Consider the following 17671-nt stretch of genomic DNA (forward strand, 5'->3'; position numbering starts at 1 on the left):
CCAAGGGATAAAAGTGGTCTTTATGTACAGGTTCCTTTAGTACATGTTTCAATGAGAAACCATTTTCAAGGGGAAACAAAATGTGGTCTTTGTAGACAGGTGGTCACTAAAGCAGGTTAGATTGTAGCAACATTCTCAAGAAATCACAATCTCTTATCTCCTAATTTTATTAACCCATTCCCACCCAACAGATAACATGCTGGAGGTGTCAGAGGTGGTGGGTCTGCTCTTACACCACGTGGGTAGCTCCAGCTGTCACAACGTACACAGCGAGATGTACCAGAGCCCCGCCCTGGGGAGGCTCCTGGCCGCCCCGACCCCGCCCCCAATCACCCATCTCAGGAGACTGTGTGCTATACTGGAGAAGGCTGTGGAAGAAAGGAACCTGCCTATCATCCAGTGCATGCTGGTTGTTCTTCAGGTATGTTTTCTTGTAGAAGCTGTTTTAAAGCCCGTCTGCACTAGTTTGGCCAGGGGGATTAGACCTCCCTGCAAGGTCACTGACAGGTGGTTATCTCATCAAATCAGCTCTCAATTCACATAAGAAAAAGGGGATCATGGAGGACTGGCAGGCACCGATTAGGCATTGTTTGCTACATGTATATAGAGAGCGCTAGTAGCTACACATGTATAAGTAGTGCAGTGGGGCTTTAACCCTTACTGTACTGGGGGGGGGGGGGAGCCCCTCGAAATTTTCGGAGTCTTACGCACATTTTGATACCATTTTCGTCAAAATCGGATATACCTGTAAGGTGTTACATATCAATTAGTATGCGCATGTCATCAAAAAAGTGCTATAGTTGCCATCTGTACAGTGCGTCCCAGAAAAAACGAAACCGAGAATTATCGATCTTTTATCATAACCTAGTCACATTTATAATTAAAAAATGACACATATTTGGAAAGCTTAGATCCTCCTCTTTCATTTGATGCAACTCATATGATGCATATGTCACACATGAGTGATTACAATGAATTTGAAGAGAGGAAACCAAAAAGTCATTTGGCGGACGGTATCTGAATTTCAAAGAGAAAATCACATTTCTAGAAAGTTAATCAGGAAAAATGAGCAAGGAATGACAAAGTTCTGTTTGTTTGAAGTAGTACTTGCATTTCCATAATTTTATCAAACAAATTTGTTTTCACTTGCTGCCTGCCGTAGCAACAAGCAGAATTGACAAAAGGCTTAACTCCGTTTCGTTGACAATCAGCCGTAGACGGAAGACTTTATGCACGGCTGTATATTGAGTGGTCTTCGTATATACAGGTTTGACTGTCTATTTGAATCTGCCATACATGTAATGGCCACTTTCTATAAAGTGATGGCCTATATTGTTTCTCTCTCAGAAGAAATGAGTGTTGCAGAACCTGCTTAGAAAAGCCACCACTGTACAGTGGCTATCTTTTCTGTCTCCCATAGTCTCTGTCGACAGATGTGTACTGTATTTTGAGTCCTTCCCATTACTATGCAGAATTTTAATATTTTTAGAGACCACATAACATTTCACTTTATTGTCCTATATTTGTTCACTTCCTACAGTGCCTACCCCCTCCACCCCCCCCCCCCAAGGGTACATTGCCATGTCTTTTTGCAATTAAACATTTTGGTTCAGCCTTTTAGGCTTTAGAATGACCATGCTGACCTGTCCTTATCATCCAAGAAGTGAAAGAGTTGTTTCCATTTCCTCTTTGACCTGTCGCCTTCCTCTTTGGGCCTATTAATTACAGGATGTCTAGCCATGTGTTCTAGTATTGAGCAATAGACTGCATGGTTTCCAGCAAGAGGTGACCCATCACTGCCAGTTGAAAGGCTAATAAACGATTGGTTTTCCGGCTCTGTTTCAGAGTCTCTATTTCAAGTTACTTTTCATCTCCGTGACTCTACTATTACCATTGCTACAACTCTAGTTAGCTTTCATCATATTATGTAATGTCAAGATTGCATGAAGCGGATTTACATTTATTGGAAGGGGATGACCAACGTTCATGAGTGATTGAAAGAAATGATACCACCAATTGTATTTCAAAATTCAGCTTGTCAATACAATTGTAGGGCATATCTTTTCTAACAGTATATCACTTGATTGCAGAGAGGTGTTTACTTGACCATATGTACAAACAGTTAACAAAGTATTCACACCCTTTCCAAGATTTTTTATTTTTCAAAGTATTTGAAAACAATTATTTCTCCCAATTTACGTTTCTTGAATATGTGACGTATTAAAGCTTACATCTAAAATTATTCAATAAAGGCCGATATTCAACCAGTCCACCTTTCATTCTTGAGTTATGAAAAACACAACAAATTCAAGTTTACAATGGGTATGCCTAATTTAGTTGTTAATTGATGGGATATACATGTAGAGGAGGTTCTTGGAAGTTCAAAATCATATTTTGATGCCAGTGAATGGTCACTTTTTGACAAGATATAGCGATTAAAGGCATCGTTTAACAATGTTAAATCTGAGATGCAAGGCCCTACTTGGTTATCAATGTCAGTGATGTGTAATATTGAAGCCCTACAAAAAATTGCACTTCAAATGATCATGAAGTGCCTCAAAAAAGTAAAAAATCTTTGAGTGACCGGTGTTGACCATACTCATTTTCCCCAATAAACTGTAGTGTTATAAAAACTTTGATGAAAACAAAAAATGGCATTTCGATTTCAATCCTAAAAATCTTGATAATCAGACAGGCGATCAGCTTGTTAAAGTCATGGGATTCCTGACTGGCCTAAAGGTTTATAATTTTGATTGCAGCATGAGCTAAATCCAGTATTTTGTTTCAGAATCTGAGGCAATGTTTAATACAGAGTAACTTTATATTCTCTGTTTCAATGATCTATTCCTCAGGTTGTCTTCAAGTCACATGCATTCAATCCAGAACACTTGGATGAGAGAAACATCTTGGAAAGGACCAGGTAAGCTTTTAAAAAAAATCAATACAGCACATTCCTTTTTATTATTTGTATTATTTTACAGCTTTCCTGAATTCTAGTCGGACAATTCAGTTATGTTATGATATTGTTAACTTGTATATTGTCATAGAATATTTGCCCTCTCTTTTTCATCTTTAAATGTAGATGTATTTGTGTTGTTCCTATGCAAGGTATGTTTCATGGTTTTAGGCAGGGCTTATATTTACAGGGTTTTTGTATACAAATTTCCTTGCCACGATATGCTATAGCTTTAATCTTTACCATGTTGTTCTTACTCTTCCCTCCAAGGAAACTGGTCTGGGGTCTTCTGACATCCACAGATGAGAAGTTCAGGGCTGAGAGACTGATAACCGAAGCCTGTAATGTCATCAAGTAAGTTACAGCATCGGTATCGTCAGTAAGGCTGCGAAAAGTACTCAAATACTTTTCCTGCCGTGTAAAACAAATTAGGGGTTTGTAAAAAAAATTATGAAAAAATCATTTATAAAATATTATCAAAAAAAAAAAAAAAAATGGCCGCCGAGTATTCAAGTATTCGCCTGTAAGCCTGGGAGTGTACTCAGCCTTAATCGTCAGTGTTTGGTGATTTATGTTGTCTGACCATTTATCAGAAATTTGTGCACCAACCTTCATGTACTTTCAAACTTTGGATATCCCAGTTAGAAGATCACTGGTCTACCTCTGGTCTATCACAGTTGACAATTAAGATTTATGTCTCTGTATTGTTACGTGATTGGATCTGATGATATTCTGAGCTCACCATAGTGAAAGTCATGAATGTATATTTGCACACAATAATGAAATTCCAATCCCCAAAGAAGAAGTGTACTGCATGATGAATATGAATGGCCAAATATCTCTTGCTTAATCGCATACATCAGGCCTGATAATTGCCCGATTTAAATCGGTTTCCCAATTTTTTTTCCTTCCTGATTTTACTCCAATTTTCCCAATTTCTCCCTCATTTTCCCTATTTTTCCCCCATTTTCCATATTTTCCCCAATTTTTTTACTCAAAGAGGGGGGGGGGGGGGGGGGGGGGGGGGTGATTAGTGTGCACTATTACCCCTTATACATTTACTTTTAAATTACATGTATATCAAGATTGCCTGTACCACTGACCAAGTTAATGAGCATTTGAATGTTTTGGCTCTAACTGTTCATTATTATCTTACAGGACTGGCCTTTCGGTGCTCTTCAATGGTGCCGATCAGATGAACGGTCTCCTTCGTCAGCTGCTGAGTGAGGGAGACTCTCGGGCCTCCTTGGGTAAGCTTCGGGACATGATCCTGATGGAGCTAGCTCGTCAACTGAGGCAGACTCCCTGCAAGGAGACCTCCATTCACAAGTAAGCAACACTTTTATGATAAATATGATGATTTTGATGATGATATGTCTCCTTTGAGTGATGGAGACCCACGAGCCTCCTATTGGGAAGGATGCAGCTAATAACTCTTTGGACTGATTTTGTGTATATTCATTTGAAATGTGAATTCTAAAAGTACCAGTTGCATTGCAGTCTTTTGGTAATAATTGCAAGGCATTACTTTGTGTGGAAGGTTGAACACGTAATGTGTGCAGAATAATTGATTTTTTTTTCAAGTTGAATTTTACCAATAACTGTACCTCGTAAAATCTCAAACGGATTAAAGTGTCTGTTCAAATTTCAATATGTATAAAAGATCTTTGTTTTCTTGTCGGAGAAACTTATTGCCTTTGTCATGTCTAAAACACCTACTTTCTGCTATATTCATGTAGCCATACTTGAAAACTCATCATATTCTTTGTTCCCAGGTTAAAAATTAGAAAATGGACTTGGAAATCATGTACATGTACATGCATGGTGTCTGACAGTTTGATAATCTTTTCTTCATCAGGTTCGATGAAGGGTTGGTCCAGTTGATCATGAATATATCAGAGAGGGAATCACGTCAACTTCTCACTCAGTGCCTCACCAGGAATAAACCAGCTGAATCTATCACATCTAATGTACCAGTAAGTAAACCTTAACTTACATGTATCCTGGGCCCTGTAAAATGAAAAAATCAACTTACAATCAATTGTGAAAATTTGTTGTATCTCCAATCTTGTAGTAATTAATCCCATCTTGCCATGCATTGTGTCCATCTGAAAAAGAAACTTAATAAAAAGTTACCATTAAAAAAAAATTACGACTGATCGAAGGAGATACATAATTTGAAGAAGATTTGATCAATTGTAATTTGTTATGTTACTGGGCCAATGTGTAATGATCTTTTCTGAATAAGTAATGAAATGCCAAGTCCAGAATATCGTCAACTGAAATATTTTTTTCTTACTATAGCATGATCAAAAAGAAGAAACAACATTCCACTTTGTAATAGAGGGATAACTTTTCCTGCCACCTGCCAAAGATTTCTTTTTAGATACCCACCTCCCAAGTTCTAATGTGACCTAAGAAATTTGTTTTGTATACTGTAATTGTATGTGTAGATTGAGCATACTACATGTCTTAACATCTAATGTTTACATATAAAACTACTTTGAATGGAAAGTGGATCCCATCCCTATCTTCCTATTGTCTCATAGACGCAGGCTATGTTAAGGGGAAAACCGTCCCTCGGATAGGACGTTAAATTGAGGCCCTATGTAGAGGAGAGTCATCACCCTTGCACATTGAAAACCCACTGCACTATTCGTATAAGAGTAGGGGAAACCCCTGCATCCCCCCCCCCATTGATAGTTATACCAGGAGGAGAGACTCAAGGGTTACAGTGATTCAGTTTGCTTTTCGCCTCCCAGGCAATGGTGACGCCAAATACTTAATAATAATAATAATAATAATCTCATTGCTTGCACAGCTTGCCAGCCCTTGTCAGCAGTTCCTAACATCACTGGAGATACACACCTTGCAAGGCATTATCATGAGTGATGAGAATGAGGAGGATGGGACCACCACCACCGGTGGTACTCCTCAAGGGGCTACCTCTCTCAAGCCCTGTTCAAAGGATGTAGAAAACACAGTCCTCAAGCTGGCTACTAAGATTTTCAACGGATGTGAACAGGTGAGAATTTGTGATGATGATGATGTGATGGTGATGTTGATGGTGGTGGTGGTGGTGGTGGTGGTGGTAGTGAGGATGATGGTGACAATGATGATATTGATGGTGATGATAATAATGGTGATGATGATGATGATGATGATGGTTATGCTGCTACTGCTGCTTCTGCTGATAATAAAACTGCTGCTGCTTAAGATGATGATTATAATGATGAAGATGATGATGGTGATGATGACGGTGAAAGTGATGATGATGATAATAATTATGATAATGGTGATGAAGATGGTGGTAATGATGGTGATGGTGATGATGACGGTGGTGATGACAGTGATGGTGATGATGATGATGATGATAGTGATAATGGTGATGAAGATGGTGGTAATGATGGTGATGGTGATGATGACGGTGGTGATGACAGTGATGGTGATGATGATGATGATGATGGTGATAATGATGATGAAGATGGTGGTAATGATGGTTATGGTGATGATGATGGTGATGATGATGATGATGATGGTAATGATGATGATGACGATGATGATGATGGTAATGATGATGATGATGATGATGATGATGATGATGGTGAAGATGATGGTAATGATGATGATGATGATGGTAATGATGATGATGATGATGATGATGATGATGATGATGATGATGATTATGGTGGTGATTATAGTAGTGATGATGGTGATGATAGTAGTGATGATGGTGAAGATGGGGATGCGTGGTTGCCTAATGCTGAAGCATATATAATCTGTATCATTCGATCAACTTTCAGATTCTTGAGACTCTACTGAGCATCTGCAATGACCTGATGAACTCTGGTCAGGCCAGTCAGATGCAGGTCCTGGACCGTGTAGTGAAGGGAACCATCCTGGGCTATCTCCTACCGGGTCTAGTCACAGCCCTACGTCATCCTAACCTGCGCAGTCTGGCCCTAGCTGAAGCCCTGGTCCCGCAAGTTGTAAGACTTGTGGTCCTCATCAGTCAGGTAAGTAGTCTGTAATCACAGATTCTGTTTAAATTTGTTTTGAAGTCACAACTTCATTATCTACATTGTAGATAAAAACTTGCTATTTCTGTTCAACTCCTACAAGGATTGTTCATATCAGTGAAGACTTGAATGTTAATGATTCATATTGGTAACTACTTTTCATTAACTATTGTTCATAATGAAAGGCAATACGGCTATATCACCCAGTTATGATGGTAATGCATGTCTTATTTTGATTCTGCGGTTGTGTAATATTTTATGTCTGCACTTTTCATCTGCAATGAATTAGTATTAGCCTTTGCGTAGTTCTTAAGCTGTGCTTGTCCAGTCTTAATTATGTGGTAATTTATACATCACTTCTAAAACATGTTAATATACGCCCTCCTAAATAAAATTATAAACAAAGGTATATGCACATGCATATAGGAACATGTAGGTGTAAAATGATTTAGATAACAAGATAAGAATGTGCAAGTTATAGTCCTAAATAAAAGAACAGGTGATAAGTCATTAATTACTCCAAACTTGGTCAAATTTAAGCAATGATATATCACTTCATGTGCAAATAAACTTGTTCATAGACATGTTGAGATCTCAAAATTTCACCCATATATTTTTTATTTAAATGTACTCTTCTGTTTGGCAGGTTGCCATGGCAATAGGAAACACTTCTTATCAGGAGAAGAAGATGGATAAGAACAGCTCTCAGCCTCACGATGTTGTCACAGACCTTCTCGCCAGTCACATCAAAGACAAGTGAGTTTCAATCTTCATAATATTCTCATGATACAAGCTTGTACCCCCCCCCCAATGTTCCCCATGACATATGTATTGCCAAACAATTTTTTGTTTCTTCTTTGTTTGTGTACATTGTGCCTTTGCAAACCCGAGACACTCCAGGGGAGCTTTTCACAAAACTTGTCATCAGTGACAAATGACAGTTTTTGTTGTAAGCTACTGAAATCCTTGCTTCTGATTGGTTATCAGCAGATTTGTCACTGATTTTAGTCATTTGTCATTGAAAAAAGGCTTTGTGAAACAGGTCCCTAGTATCAACTGGTAACTCTTGACAGGTGGTCATACCAGCCATCCCTGTAAGTGTGCTCAGATGATGTTAGATACCTTTTGATACAAATTTATATAACAACATCCATTGGCTAACAGACTGTGTCACAGTAATATGAAGGTCAGGGATTCAAGCCCCAGCACAGCACTAATATCATACGACAAGACGATAATCTACATATGCCCCTCATTACCCAGGTGCTGTAAGTGGGTATTTTTTTAACGCACAGTGGCCGTGTGCAGGAGGGTACTCTCTAAAGCCCTTTGGAAGGGCACAGAGGTGTCTATCTTATTGTGATATGGTTATAGAAGAACATACTGTTAGATGCTGCTTATACGTAATGGCTTGCATGGTGATGTAGATATACAGTAGGCTTACGGTTGCACCATGTGAGAGAGGGGGGAGGATTGGGGAGTCTGTAATCTGATGACGGATAGTCAACCTGTTCGAAACATCGAGCCACTCCTACTAACCATCCTCTCCAACCTGACGCTATCGTTCTCTTTAGAACTATAAGCTCAAGAAAGATTACCAACATTCCTTTTCATGACTCCCCAATCCTCCCCCTCTCCCACATGGTGCAATCGTAAGCCTACTGTACAGAATACTGTAATTATTACCTTTCTAAACCAGTTTGCCTGAAGTTCTTATTAATTATTACACTGTTCACATATTTAGGAGTGAGAAGAATTGTGAGAACTACCTGACCAAGCTGCGAATCCCAGCCCCGTGGGCTGCCGGTAAGACGGTGGAGACCATTCACCCTGTTAGGGATAACTACAAGTTCAGAGAGACTGTACACATCCCTGGTGCAAGATGTCTGTATCTGAGGTTTGAGCCTCGCTGTGCATCGCAGTATGACTATGACAAGGTAAATAAAAAGGGGGGATCAGGAGAGTGTTTCACAAAGACTGAGATCGACTTTAAGTTGGACTTAACTATGGCAAGCCGTTAATGCGACTATTTTCTCTCATCCTTTACTGGCATTGGTTTCTCAAGGGACGTACCAATTGTGGTCACAAATCTGCAGAATTTACATTTTTTGATAGTTCATTATTGAAGGAAAACAAATTATCTAAAGATCATAATTGAGAGACCAATGGTGAAAGCAACCAGTGGCATGAACAGCCTGCCATATTTAAGTCCAACTTAAAGTCGATCTTAGTCTTTGTGAAACACTCCCAGTACTTCAAAGTCAAAGAATAGCACTAAAGAAAGACATACATGTAACAGAGCTTTTTATTCTCCACTCCTGAGAATGAAATACAAGAATTTACAGAACGCTGAAATCAAACTATACAAGTAGGAATCTATTCTCTTATTACTTGATGCAAAGCTCTTTTGACTGCAAGTTTTGAGGATCAATTTGTACAATTGTTTTTGTTTTTATTATCTATGCTTATTCTTATGCTGTAAATTTTCAATCTGGTCCTGTTAATAATAATAATAATAATAGCCTAATAGTCCACTCCAAATTTTATTAAACCGAAACGGAAATTCTTTTTGCCCAATTGATCGTGAGCCCGGCAGCCACTGAGCAGCGCCAGATCGACGTTGCTCTATCCCTTATTGTTGAACGCCAAACAAGGTAGCAACAACTCCCATCTTTTAACGTCTTTTGGTATGACGCGGCCGGGGTTCGAACCTACGACCTCCCGGTTGTGAGGCGGACGCTCTACTGACTGAGCCAACACTCCGATTATACTCTCATCTTATCCTAATTTCTAATTTTCAGTTTCAGTTTTAGTTTTTGTGTAGGTGGCAGCACTAATAAGGCATTTCCTTTCTTGCTGTTTCCTCATTCTCATAAATACTCAATTTTCCCTATATTTTGTCCAGATTACGTGCACCTTTATGCTGTATATTATATTTGTATGATTGTCTTTGTAATGTATGTTATTTTGTCTTTTTATGTATGCGATTCTATATGTTATTTTATCTAAATGTTTTTTTTTATGACAAATGAAATAATTTTGACTATCTATCTATCTATATAATGAAACTCCGTTTGCATTTGATATCACTGAAATCCAAAGCAAAATTCTTTTGATAACCCCCCAAACTATGAAAATGTCAGACTTATTCCTATGTACATGTAATGAGTTGTCTCAGCAAATATTGTCCTTTGGGAGCCAGAAGGGTGCTAATACATGTACCTCTACTTCCAAGGAAATAAACTTAATGGTCCACACTTTTATGGAGTGCCTGTTGCCAACTCATTTACCCTGTACAGATTATTTTAATCCTTCAATGAAAAGTGTCCAAAAAAATAATTTTGCAATGAAATGGGAAGAAAAAGATAATATGAGTATGAACTGAATTTCCACCAAGTCTTTGGTAGATTATCTCTGTCATGAATATTGAAGGAGGAAGATGAAACCTAGCATTCCATTGAAGTGTGAACTAAAATTATTATTTAGTCTGGACTTAGTCCCGGCTTAACTTATGAGAATACCACCCACTGCCTTTTCAGCTCTCAACAGATGAAATATAGTTAAGGGTCTCACTCAATGTGATTTGGGGGAGTCGGGCTAACTCGGACCTGGGGAGGTTGCAAATACGGGGCCAAGTTGTTCTGGCATGATTGAATTTTTAAAGAAATCTTTTAGGGTTAGGGTTAGGTTTTAGGGTTAGGTCTAGGTTTGGGGTTTAGGGTTAGGGTAGGGTTTAGCATAAGGGTTAGGGTAAAGGTTAGGGTATGCTGGGACAACTTGGGTTTGAGTTAGGCTTACCCACCCAGGCAGTAATCTAAGAGTCAGTGAACATGTAATCATCGTTTTTTTCTTTCTCATTTTTTCCGACTTAGGTCGTGATCTATGCTGGACCCAACACCAATTCCAGGAAAGTGGTGGAGTATGGAGGCAACACTTATGGGTACGGAAGCAGGAGTGTGCTTGGGTCAGGCTGGCCCAAAGACTTGGTCAAGGTAAGGAAATACTGGCGACACAACGTCCAATGTCCAAGATTATCAACCAATAGATTGCTTGACTGATTGATTGCTTGATTGATTGATTGATTGATTGATTGATTGATTGATTGATTGATAAATTAATATATATATACAGTGTGTATCACAAAACAGATGTATGAGCATCAGGTTTTTCAAATTGTATGTTATGGTTTGTATTACACATTTGGAGAAATAAAACAAAATTGCTTTAAAAAAAAAAAAAATGGGTATGTATTATCCTCATCAGAGTGCAGCAAACAAAATACCTGCACCCTCCTCTTTCATCTCTATCTCCACATCACCTCCTAGTCTCCTACTCCTCCTCTACATTCTCCTCTGCTCCCTTCTTCTTCTCCCCCCCCCTCTTGTATCTCCACCTCCCCCTCACCTCCTTCCCCTCCGCCTCCGTCTCCTACTCTTCCTCTGCCTCTGCCTCTCCCCTCCTCCTCATCCTCCTTTTACACCTCCACCACCCCTACTCTTCCTTCTACTATTCCGTCTCCTCCTCCCCTCCCCCTCCTCCCCCTTCATCATAAAACTTGCTCATCATCAATGAATACATTGTCACCATTCTCATCATCATGAAACTGTTGGCCTTTGGCACATTTTTCAGTATTTGTAACTTGTGCTTTACACGGAAGTATCTATTTAATACTTTTTGTCATGAACCTAAAAGATTAAGATTTCACTTTCTATACCAGTAGGTGTGTTCTAAAGAATAGGTTCTTTACAGGTAATTCTAGGAAGGTATTGAATTGTAATGTACACAAAAGATGGTACGTCTCAGTATTGCAATGCTTGACATGCTATTGCTATCTAGGAAATATCAGGATGTCCTATACATTTCATAGAAAGTTTCTCAAGTTTCTCAGTGTGACGATAAAGCCTGACTGATAAAGATGAAAGCCATGAAAAGGAAGACCTAGATTGGTTTTCCAGCGACATTTGAAAGCATAAACCTTGTATACATCTACAGTGAAATTAAATACGACAATGCTTACACATTTCAAGATATGATTACAGGTTTAAATAGTGACCCACCGACCCTTCATTTATTTCAAATAGTTATTTTATTACGGTGTTGGTAGCACTGATCATACCAGCACATTCGGCCTTCACTTTAAAGGGAATATCCACCTTGGTTGGTTTTGACGATAGCAGGCTATTAGGAAGGCACATATACGGGTACATTGTATCTGTATAAGATCGAGAAGAGGGTCCTGTAAAGAATAGGAAAACTTTGCATTTTAATATTTGAAATCAATCAAATGCTGGTTGGTACCCCACAAATAGATTTTTTGTGAAACGCTCCCATTTCTTCTTTAATTACTAAAGATTTCAAGAAAAATGATTCTTTATTTTTTTATTTATTCATTCATTAATTCATTTATTTATTGTACAAACCAGTTCAGAGGTGCTAGCTAGCAAGATTACAAAATTTCCCATTGGATTGATTACAACTTTTAAAATTCATAACTTTCTAAATCCTTTATCAGGTTTTGATCACACTGTTGTGACCTGTTTCTCTTATTTGTCTGCTTTTAGTTAAATCAAGTTGATATCAGGGGGGATTTCCCCTTTTTATGACAGGCTTTCCACATTTTGTGATTTGGCGCATTAAATTTTGATTCAGAGCCCATCAAAATTATGCCAGATCATGATGCATGCATGAGTAGATAGAGCAAAAACTTCTGCACACACTGCTTCCATTTTTGTTTCATGACTAAATTGCAATTGATGTCAGAAATTATTTTAAAAAAGAAGCATTAGCGCCAAAACCCTTAAATTGGCAACACATTGAGGGATTCAAGTTCAATTTTTATTCGATCTCTGTTGAGGCTATGGTACACAATTTGCGAATTGTATCTTTTGATTTTTATATGCATAAAATAAATATCAGGTCTTAAATTAATCCAAGGCCACCAAGGCCATGGCCTTAGATGCCCCTCTCATTGGCCTTGGAGATTTGTTGTGCCCTTTCCAATTCTTCCTATTTGTGCTGTAATATAGGAATGTGCCCTACAGAAAAGTGGCCTTGCCCTAAAAATATTGAAATTTAAGGCCTGAAATATAGAAATTATTACCCGGTAAATACATCACAAATATTTGATCAAATTACCTGTTCTATCTGCAAGGATCATGTACAGTATGCATTACACACAAAAAAATGTACAAGTATATTTATCTGTAGAGTTGATGTTAATGGTACATGTATAATTTCATCTATTGTGACAGATGTACATGTACAATGTACCATAGACTTACAGTGTATGATCCCTTCAAAACCAATTGTAAGATTTGTATGTGTAAGGTAAATTATCCCTTTTTGGGGAGGGGGGGGGGGGGCTGGTAGCAGGGGTGCCTCTTAATATCTATTAAAAGTTTCCTGCCAAGTCTTGTACAATTCATTTTTGATTGACAATGGTAAACAAAATATCAGTACAGTCCAACATGCTTCAGACCACCTGCATAGAAAGACCATCTGTTTAGATATGAAGACCACATTTTTCCCCCCTTGAAAGTGGTTTCTCTTTGAAACATGTACATGTAGTACACAAGCCTTTACATAAAGACCACCTGCCTAATATAACATAATAATAATATATGATTCTTATATAGCGCACATATCGAAACCACTTTTCTTGACTACCTTGGGCTGTCTTTATATAAAGGTTTGGCTGTGTTTGTTTGACAATTCTCTGTCTGACCTGCTTTAAGATTCAAGGAATTTGAATCAAATAAACAAAGGTGTAATAGGATGTGGTGGCTTCTTTGTCAGAACCTGTGAAGGAAAACTCATTATTCTATGGACACACAATACCTTGTGACTCAGCTTATGAATATTTCTACTCTCTGATGTAATTGTCATGCTTTATCAACTGTAACCCTTAAAACCATACTTGTTCAAATTTGTTTGCAAACAATATGATCTGTTTCATTTGGGATAGTTAAGTATGAAGCATTGTTGTATGATATTTAGAGGAAATAATTATTTTCACACAAAGAGTTTTTTTTCTAATGCATATCCCCCAGTGAGTCTTCTGTTTGTAAACAGCAAGCACATCTATTACACTTCTTTTAGATATAAAACTCACTAAAGTCTAATTGATCTGTGAGTAGCATATTGTAAGTCTCTTTTAACATATACAAATCTATATCGTTTCTTTGTGCAGTATACACGTACGTGATACATGTACATGTACGTACCATTTTTTTCATTTGGGACAGTTAAGTATGTACATGTAGCAATGTTGTATTAAATTTAGAGTAAACATTTGTTTTCATGCAAAAATTTTTGTTTCATGTACACTACCATGTACGTACTAAAAACTTTAACACAAATAATAAACCCAAATTACTAGTATTACCCAGGCAATCACACTCTTTCTGAAGTTAAAAATAACGATTTTACAAAATATAATACAGTCCTGTAAATCTGTAATCCTCATTGTTCTCAATGAAAATCAACATCATTTGTCCTAAAACTATACTTAGACCATTTTACAAAAACTTATTAAAAAAAAAGAAATAGTAATGAATATTTCAGTAATCTTTTCAACCACTTCAAAACTGTTAAAAGTACCTGTAAAGATCTGGCATTAAAGATTTATTGTCAAATTGAAAATTTGAAATGAGGTAAAGAGTTGGAACTTGAAAGAGGAGACCAATGCAGACCATTATATGATTTGATTTATCGCCCAGGCTAAATTTAGTTCATGCTTTGGATTACCTGTCAGACAAATTACTCGGGGGAGGGGGGGGGGGGGGGGGGGTTCAAAGTGCGTCCTACAGTACATGTATATGCAATATATTACAATTTAGCTTTATCAAACCATTTCATAACTTCAAGTAGCATCTGTAAAGGTCTGGCAAAACAGATTTATTGTCATATTTTTGCTGGGTCATGAACAAGGGGAAAGTCATCAATTTCATGTCCAGATGGTAATGCATGATACATTATACACCTACAGTGCTTTTGCCTTTAATATCCTTTATATATTTTGTATACTACTATGCATGTACATGTACTGTACATGTACATGTATAGAGCCTGCAAATACAAGAAGTAAATCGAGAGTACGGAATATATGTTCAAACTGTATATTTTATTAGATACAGCTTATTATGATATACAGTAAGTAATGTACAAATGGATTTAACAAAGAGAAAAAATACAAAATAACTGGCCAACCCCTTTCTTTCTCTGCCCTCTTAGATTGACTATAAAAAGAACAAACTACCCAGAAATTTATGTATTTTCTGTTGAGAGCCGAAAAAGGATGTTAACTCTATTCAAAATGATTTGAGTTGACACTTAACACCCTTCGGGCTTGGGGTTGATGATATGAATGATATATGATCACAGAAGTACATATAACAGACCAAAGGTTCAATTAGATACGATAGTCCTTACATCCTGTAAGTTATCCCTTTGAAGGAATCAGGGACCAGTTTCACAAAACCTTTTTTCAATGACAAATGACGAAAATCAGTGACAAATCTGTTGATAACCAATCGGAAGTAAGGATTTCAGTAGCTTATAACAAAAATTGTCATTTGTCACTGATGACAAGTTTTGTGAAACGCCCCCCTGTAGTTAGAAAATAATTTGTTTACCAGTAGTCTGAACTTCATCTCATATCTTTTACATTTCATCCGTTGGGAGCCAGAAGGCATTAAAGATGAAGTTGAGTTCTGGGGGGTGTTTCACAAAGATTCTAAGTCGAACTTAACTCTAAGTTGAACTTAAAAGTTATGGAGAGCCATTTGTAGCCTTAAAATAAAATATATTCAAAAGCGAAAAATCAAGTATTTTAGACTTTCCATAAATTCCACATCAAGAACATGAAATCTCCCATGATAATAGAAAATATGAATGATTTGAATCAACATTTTATGCCTTTTGAAAAAACTTTTACAAAATATTTTCAAGGATGCTAATGGCTTTCCATAACTTTTAAGTCCAACTTAGAGATAAGTTCGACTTAGGATCTTTGTGAAACACCTCCCTGGTCATGCGATTGCATTGTGAAAGAAATGTTGTGGAATCGACCAGAAAAGGTTGATCATCTAGCATATAAGTATTTGTGTGTATTGCAAGGTTCTGGAATCATCAAATGATAAAAAATTGGCCAAGTCTTGGTAAAGTTACAAACACTGTACACAGAAAGATGTATATGGGACTACACGAACACGTGGCGTAAAAACCTACCCCCCCTCCCCCTGAGTTTTATGATGTACATGTACATGACATATTTAGAATATGAAGGCAATTGAAGAGCCATGCTTTTCAGGGAACATGTCTCATCTGATGTTCTTCCACACTTGCATAATAAGAATAATAACGCTCACAGATTATTTGTTCACCTCTTCCCAGAACTCAACCTTCTCTTTAATTCTGAGTAAAATTGTATGACTTAAACGCTCTTCTGTCTCCAAATAGATGGTACAAGGAGCGAAATCTGATGTGAAGTTGAACTACAGTTAGTTTAATAGTGATACTGAGCTGTATGGAACATACTGTAGGTATCGATGTATTTACAAATGATAATAATTTCCACTTTCTGCATACACCTGTACAGTATGTAGATTGTTGCAGTTTTCATGTTCAACATCAGATTAGAAGACATAAATCCATACATGCATGTGCCTATGATAATTGCATGTTTAAATTTCAACAACAAATTAGAAGCTACATGCACATTATATACACAGGTTCATAAATACCAATACCGGTAACCAAAATCTTCCGCCCTGATTTTTACAAGTGGTGCGGTATTGTAGAATCTCCTTTATCACCACATAGTCATTGGCAATTTACCAAAAAATTTAGCAGCCCATAATAAGTATATGTGGATTATTATTATTATTATTATTATTAGTTCATAGCAGCTCTCCCTTCCCCCTACCTCCCGAAAAACCATCATTAACATTAAGTGAAATTTGTTGTCGCAAACATATCTGGTTCGATGGTATACTCGGTCATACAAAAGCTTTGAGGTTAAATAGCCTTTTTCATTTGCATATGCATGCAGCCCCCTCGATTGTCCACTATCTATTATGTATAACTTAATATTTGGCTGTAATTCCTTCTATTTCTATTTTTCTTAAGCGCTTAGAGACATATTTTGTGATAAGCGCTATACAAATGTTGTTAATTATTATTATTTATAGGAAATGATTTGATGCCAAATATGAAGATGGTTAAAGAGATGACAGAGGCAAGAAATGTCAATAAAATGGGCACATCATACTCCAATCAGAGCATATCGAGGGTTCAGTGACACAAAGACGTAACTCCATATTTGCCAAAATGAGTATTTGATATCAAAATGTCCAGAAAAATGTGGGCTTTCCAGGAAACACAAAGACTTAACTCCACTCATCACCCCATTGAAGTCAATGGCTAGTGAAACATAGACTTAACTCCTTAAGGCCCAAGTGCTCAGTGACACATAAACCGCTTTTTCTCAGAATGGCCAAAACGGAGTTACGTCTTTGTGTCACTGACCCCTTGATATCGAATAATAACATAAGAGTAAGAAGGATGGGTACAGTACATCACACAGATGCTGATGCCATGTCCTGAGTAAGCTCTGTTTTGACACCACTGGAATAGCTCTTGTCCAAGGAGGAACCATCTCTCTGGTCCTTCCCGATCGACCTGGCAAATCGGGACA

General features: G+C 37.5%; 1 protein-coding gene across 1 annotated transcript in view; it reads left to right on the forward strand.

Moving 5' to 3' along the window:
* The window catches only part of LOC100890523 (probable E3 ubiquitin-protein ligase HECTD4), a 53996-nt gene that overhangs the window by 11022 nt on the left and 25303 nt on the right, over positions 1 to 17671 (forward strand). The window contains exons 10-19 of the mRNA XM_030991196.1: positions 192 to 425; positions 2845 to 2920; positions 3227 to 3310; positions 4115 to 4285; positions 4815 to 4932; positions 5778 to 5981; positions 6760 to 6972; positions 7622 to 7731; positions 8720 to 8912; positions 10848 to 10967. Coding sequence (XP_030847056.1) covers positions 192 to 425; positions 2845 to 2920; positions 3227 to 3310; positions 4115 to 4285; positions 4815 to 4932; positions 5778 to 5981; positions 6760 to 6972; positions 7622 to 7731; positions 8720 to 8912; positions 10848 to 10967 — 1523 coding nt within the window. The remainder of the gene's footprint in view (positions 1 to 191; positions 426 to 2844; positions 2921 to 3226; positions 3311 to 4114; positions 4286 to 4814; positions 4933 to 5777; positions 5982 to 6759; positions 6973 to 7621; positions 7732 to 8719; positions 8913 to 10847; positions 10968 to 17671) is intronic.

Source organism: Strongylocentrotus purpuratus, unplaced genomic scaffold, assembly GCF_000002235.5.
Source record: "Strongylocentrotus purpuratus isolate Spur 01 unplaced genomic scaffold, Spur_5.0 spur5_scaffold_2, whole genome shotgun sequence".
Lineage (NCBI taxonomy): Eukaryota > Metazoa > Echinodermata > Echinoidea > Camarodonta > Strongylocentrotidae > Strongylocentrotus > Strongylocentrotus purpuratus.